We start from the raw sequence: 6,868 nt of genomic DNA on the forward strand, positions 1-6,868 counted from the left end.
TTTGTTTACATTGTAACATGTAAAATTTTAACTTTGAATTTTAAGTTCATCTACTTTGGAGAAAAAAAATATAGGATGGGAAAAATATATTTTCTAGAATGTCACATTCATACTGACTTAATGGTTTTAAATTTTTCTCCATTATTATGTGCCAGGCTACCCTAGACACAAGGAAAATAGTAGAAGCTTGTAAAGCTAAAACTGATGCTGGAGGTGAAGATGCTATTTTACAAACCAGAACTTACGACCTTTACATCACTTATGATAAATATTACCAGACGCCACGACTATGGTTGTTTGGCTATGATGAGGTAAAAATAAAGAGAAATGTATTTTAATGTAAATATTTTAAATTGTTGGGGGTTTTTATTTATTTATTTATTTATTTATTTATTTATTTATTTATTTATTTATTTATTTTGGGGGCCCACTGTCATCAGAAAATTGTTGGGTTTAATTCTTTCTTCATTAGGTCCATGGGTATATATTGTGCTTTTTTGGATATCATTTGTTTTACAGTTTTCTGCTTAATGTTGAGCTTAATTCTCTCATTTTGAATAAACTATGAATTATTCAGTGTGACAACAGTAATACTAAAAATTAAACAGAAATAATCTGTTACATAGTTTTTCCTTGGCCTCTAAGCTTATCTCTTCAGAATGTGTGGGAAATTGAACTTGGTACGTTTTATTAAATTTTGTTTGGTACTACATTTGTTGGATATACAAGCATTTACAAAATGATTATGTCACATGTATTTTTTCCCTTAAGAAAGGAAACCTTTTTAATTCATCTACATAATTGAATTAAAGGATAATTGAAATAAAATCAACTTGTTTAACTGGTTACTTTTACGACTGAAAATTGGAAACAAGAAAATAAAATAGGCCAGAAAGATGAGTTATAAAGTTATAAAACGTTTTGACAGCCACAAAGCTGCCTTTTTGTGGATCTTTTCTGTTTTAGGTGGTGGCTGATGTTGAGCAGCTTAGATGCAGACTCCTTCCCCTCTCCCCTCCCTTCTGTAAATAAATTATAAACTTTTCCCTAAATAGTCTGATACTTCTAAGTAGTGTGGAATTATAAATTGCAAATGGTGTAGGACGGGATAAGTATATTATAAACATTGAGGTTCAGACTAAAAGTTTTTAAATAGTAATTTCATAGCATTGTCTGTGCTTTCAGCAAAGGCAGCCTTTAACAGTTGAGCACATGTATGAAGACATCAGTCAAGATCATGTGAAGAAAACAGTGACCATTGAAAATCATCCTCATCTCCCACCACCTCCTATGTGTTCAGTTCACCCGTGCAGGTCAGTATATATATACATACATTTGTATATTTTGTGTGTGTCTGTATGTGTGTAGATGTGCTTCATGGGTTTATTACTTGGGAATCTTTAAACATAGTACCCTAAAAGAAAATTTACTTAATAAGCAGATTAAGTTCTCATTTTTCTTTTTCATAAATGTTCTTGTGCTTAGTTAAGTGTGTAGGAACAAGAGAAAACAGCTCACCAATTTATTTTAAGTTTAATACATTAAGAATATTTTTTTGCTCTTTGTGTGTGTTTAGTTATAGAATAAATCTTTGTGATTTTACTTCTCTTTTTAGCTCGAAGAATAGTTTAGAAGATCCTGTTTTGGACTCACAAATACTCTTTATTTAGATACAGTTTGCTAGAGCATAAAGTTAACCTTGTGCTCTTTTTAGGTGACCTGTTTATGTCCTGTTATTGGTTAGTAAAGAGAAATATATGAAGAGTTTCTAACCTTTATTTTTCAGTTGAGATGTCTCCAGCTTTATCAAATCAAGTGTATTTTATAATTTGGGATTTTCTTTATATCAATGTATTTTCACAGGGCCAAATAAGTGAAGCCAAGCCTATATACATGATTTGTTCAGAATTGTTCTTTTAAAAAGTTATATGCTAATTTATTTGGGTTAGCTATTCTAATAGGTAACTTTCACAGTTCATTGAAAAGTACTGGTAACATGCTGGGAATGGTATTTTTCAATGAAAACTGTGATATTCCTTTGACTAAAAGATGAAACATTTAGTTTCCTCCTCCCCCCTTTTCTAGTTAAAAAAAATTTTTTTTGATTATTTTCTTCAAACTTTACCCCATAGTAAGCCTAGTTCATTTTCTCAACTTGTTTATGTCAAGAACTTTAATATTGCTAACTGTGAAAACTAATTCTAGGGTCAGTTTTAGTTTTGAATTCTAACAGGTTTTCATTTTTGAGAGTTACTGTGTTGGTTCCTCTTGTGCTTTTAACGGTTAGGATGGTGCTTATCAAACTGAGGCATGTCTCTTTCTGAGGGGTAAATTTTACAGTTGGGTGAAAGAGAGTTTAATTGTTAATTATCTTAAACTTTTTATTAAAATATATGACTGTGTTATAAAATGAGATGTAAATATGACAAAAAAGAAAACAAAACTGGGAGCCTATAAAATAGAACTTCAAGGACATTTGAGGCCTTTCCATGGGCTGCCTCAGATTCTGCCTTTCATTCCTCAGAGCTAACTCAGAGCTAATCCTCTGATACTTAGCCCCCACTCTCAACTTCTAAGTTGACTGCATCTGTCATGAAGGGTATATTCATGAAAACTTAAGTGGCATCGTTTAATCCAGGGTATGTATGAAGGTTGTTTCTTTTATATGTTGCCTTTTTCTTAGTTTATGTGCCCAGACATTTACTTTGATATCATTTTCTATAGCACAGGAGAGATACTAGTTAGCCATGAAAAGATCTGTGGATAAGACAGAAACTTCAGAAAAATACCTTTCTTTAAAAGCCAAAAAATTATTTTTAAATAAAATCTGATAAATTTTATAATATCCACTAGGACAAAGAAAAAAATAGAAACTTCTTGATTCTGACCAGTTATCTTTTCTTGAACCCTTTCAAGTTTGGGCTTATTCTCAGCTAAATATTTAAATAGTCAGAATCAAGATTGTAGATACTTCATTGCTTTTTTGACCAGCTATTATCATGCAGCATCTTTGAATTTGCCTGGTCTGATTCTTTTTTGTCTCTCAGTGCAAACAGCCATTGTTCCACATTTATCCACTGGCAGGATTTTCCCTCCTCTGGTTTTCTGCCTCCCTTCTCTGTCCCCATTATCAGATACCCGACTCATGCCATTGTGTTCATTGTTACTACCATAGCTTTTTTAAATTACCTCCTCCCCCAATAAAACTATCTACATGGCTCAACAATCTGACTTATGGGGGAGTAGGGGGATATTTTGTAATATATCTATTATATGTTAAAAATTAATTTTGGTAGATTGCACACATGAAAACATGCTTTTCCTATTTTGATCTAATTGATCTACGCTAATAAGATTTATTCTTTGCTTTTAGGCATGCTGAGGTGATGAAGAAAATTATTGAGACTGTTGCAGAAGGAGGGGGAGAACTTGGTGTTCATATGTATCCTTACCTATGTTTGTGTGATTGGTGGCATAAATGACTACTAGGGTTTTTTTTTTGTTGTTTTTGTTTGTTTGTTTCTTCCTTCCTTTTTGGGAAAATTAGTGTAACCTTAATGACACAGGATGTATAACTTATAACTTGTTTTAGCCCCTCATATATGGAAGTCCTAGTGGGAATTTTTAATTTATTTAGGAAGTGTTATATTGTGATAGTTATGCCTTGTTTGGTTGGTTAGCACATGTCCCTCTGTGCACCAGTTGGCTCTACCTTGTTGCAGGGGTAACCTGCTAATTTAGAATAACATGAATATCATTTCCTTAGGTATATTTCCAATTTAACATGTTACCAAAATGTACCTTTCCATCAGGTAAAAGTATAGTTAGGTTGTGTTAATTTGAGATCTCCCCAAAGCAAAGAATTCAACTTAAACAGGTTAATTAGAAAGTAAAGTACATGAAATACTTTAGCTATTTTCAAAATATAGTATTTTCATTTTTCTCCAGAGAAGAGCAGCTTTCTGTATCTTACTATGGTTCTCTTAATCAGTTCTCTGGGGTTGACAGTAGTAATAAAGTTAACATCCAAGCAAACTGTTGGATCCCGAAATGTACATATTTATGGCATGGATTCAGCAAAAGCAGTCAAAGTCAGTGATTTAGGTGCCAGATAGCTTAAATTAGTTTGGTGCTAGAATGATAACGGACTTGGTAGTTCATGCCACTTAGTATTAGACATATACTGAGGGGTCATCACTGTCTTGAAGCTACAGGTAACCTAACCATTGCTAATAAAGTGTGTCCCTCGGGGAATCATTGGGGTGATTTGACATTGAAACAAACCAAGAACTTTTAATCGAAACAAACCAAGAACTTTTAATCCAAACCACATTTACTCCTGAAATCCTATTGTGCAGAAATTCCACATTCATCCCTGTGTTGGAGGCTAGAGAGCAACTTGGAAGACTGTCTCTATGTAATTCTTGATAGAGTCATTTCATTGGCTTCCCCAGCAAAATTAAGTAAGCTCTTCATGTTTCCAAGTGCAATGGGACATAGAAAAAAATTTCGGATTTTATTAAAGACAGTATAGCATAGCAGATTTTATGCCACATACACATGTAGTTGGCCCGCTGTATCTGTGTGTTCCTCATCCATGGTTTCAACCAACCATGGATTGAAAATATTTGGAAAAAAAATGGCGTCTGTACTTATCATGTACAGATTTTATTTTCTTGTCATTATTCTCTAAACAATGCAGTATAAAAACTATATAGCACCCTAATATATGGGAGGATATTCATAGGTTATATGCAAAAACTATGCCTTTTTTGTCAGGAACTTGAGCATCCATGGATTTTGGCATTTGCAAGAGGTTCTGGAACCAGTCCCACATGGATACCAAGAGACAAATGTACTCACCCAGAACCAGTCCATTGTGATGGGTTTCCATAATTTTTTTATTTTGCTACAGTGCTGTTATATTCTGTCTTGCCTCATTTTTTTACATATTCTAGGAAACTTACATGCAGTTAAGTGTGCCAAATAAATTAGTAAATTTTATACTCATTTAAAACATGGACAGTGTTCTTATTTTTAAATCAAAGTTGTTGAGCTCATATGAATTCCAACTTATTAGGAAGTTTCAAACTCAAATATTGGAATGGGTGGTTAGGCAGTCGAAGTTAAAGAGAGCCTTATGTTAAATAGACACAAATTTGTGTGATTGAATTTCCTTAATAAACTTGATGTAAGATTTTGTCATATAATTTTTCTAAGAAATTATGGATTAATGAAATGGGTAATTACAATGAAGGCTTAAAACAGAACTATTTACAAACCTTATTTTCCTTAGCTAAAGACCTTTAGGTATCTTCTAATTTTCTTGAAATTTGTACAAGCTGTCATTCCAACAATAGAATATGACTACACAAGACACTTCACAATGTAATGAAGAGAGCATAGAGTCTATCCGAATTATTGATTCTGATTTTTAAAGAATTAACCCATAGATGTGACCATTGCCCACATTCACCAATATGTATAATTTCTCTAATAAAGGGACTTAAATGTTTATGCATTAAATAAAAAAAATGTTCTACTACCAACCTTATTTGTTTAATAAAAATGAGTGTAAAGAGACAGTTTTTCTCAATTGTTGTCAAAAGATTATATAATAGGATTTCCCCTAAATAACAATTCTTTGAGTGAAGATGTATCACATATAAAATGACAGAATTTTTTGTTCCCATTTATGAGGAAGGAATTAAATTTGTAATTAGCGTCAAAAGTAGGATTTGAAAATCCATGCTAAACTATCTTCTCGTTTTTCTCTTGGTGATTCCTTTTGTTTTCCCTTTCTTACCCTCTTCCCAATTGCATGTTTGCTAGTAGTTAATATTTATGAAGCACTTATTGTGTGCCAAGAAATATGCTAAGTACTACTACTTATAAGTTTATACCACCAAAATTATTTTTTTATTAAGGATTCAGGAATATTTCTTCTATTGTGGTTGCCTGGTAGAATACTAGAATTTAAAGGGATCCCTTTGTTGTATAATGTTCGTTTGTAGATCTGAATATAGTTCAGAAAGACTTGTGTTCTACTCTGGGACACATACTGTGAGCCAAAGAATATACCCAGGCCTTTGACTCTTCCCTTCACATTCTCTCTGTACACCTACATTGCCTCTCATCCCTGTTTTTTCTAGTCTGCGTAAAGTGGAGGGTAATCCTGCCTCCAGGGAGCCATAGTTTTTCATGTTTTGTTTTTTTCTTATCGTTCAAGAACATTCTCCTTATCTTCGGTGCCTCTTTGTTTTCCTCCCTTTTCCAATTGTAGTCCAATTCTTGTGTTGCAAGGAAGTCTCCGTAATTAAAATAATGACTTGGTGGAGGTAATATGGTGTTTGATATGGTATAATATGGAGATATAAACGTGGATGTCATCCTCTAATATAATTCAAATATCTTACTTGCTGATGTAGCCAGCAAGCTACTCTCCTTTCTTAATTTAAATTCATCTTCTAAACTGATTTTACTGAAATATTTTATTTTTGAGTACCTTTGATCTAAAATTTGAATGTTCTCCAATATTAGATGTTGTCACATTGTCAGCATTTTTCTCCCAGTTAAGTCTTATTTATCAAAAGTACAGACACCCACCCTCAATTCTTTTTTTTTTTTTTATTGTTGGTTAAGTAAGTAGTCATATTTATTTCAGTCACTACTAGCTAGCATAAATTTTTTGGTCAAACCTGTTTAGTTTTAGATCTGTCTTCCAGTCAATGTGTTTGTTATGGATCTCTAATATATAAACAAATGTGGGTTTGCTAATGGTATAAATGTGTTTTTATGAGTTCAGATTTATAGCACTCATTGACAACAATAATTTGATGAGCCATGGAGTTGTTTTGATGTGCTTGAA

At 32.7% G+C, this 6,868-nt stretch overlaps 1 protein-coding gene across 1 annotated transcript in view; it reads left to right on the plus strand.

Moving 5' to 3' along the window:
• The window catches only part of ATG3 (autophagy related 3), a 29,371-nt gene extending 23,829 nt beyond the window's left edge, over positions 1 to 5,542 (plus strand). The window contains exons 9-12 of the mRNA XM_063103329.1: positions 156 to 311; positions 1,186 to 1,313; positions 3,374 to 3,442; positions 5,311 to 5,542. Of these exons, the coding sequence (XP_062959399.1) occupies positions 156 to 311; positions 1,186 to 1,313; positions 3,374 to 3,442; positions 5,311 to 5,392 (435 nt within the window). The 3' untranslated portion in view covers positions 5,393 to 5,542. The remainder of the gene's footprint in view (positions 1 to 155; positions 312 to 1,185; positions 1,314 to 3,373; positions 3,443 to 5,310) is intronic.
• The last annotated feature ends 1,326 nt before the right edge of the window (positions 5,543 to 6,868 follow it).

This window comes from Cynocephalus volans, chromosome 1, assembly GCF_027409185.1.
Source record: "Cynocephalus volans isolate mCynVol1 chromosome 1, mCynVol1.pri, whole genome shotgun sequence".
NCBI classification, from domain to species: domain Eukaryota; kingdom Metazoa; phylum Chordata; class Mammalia; order Dermoptera; family Cynocephalidae; genus Cynocephalus; species Cynocephalus volans.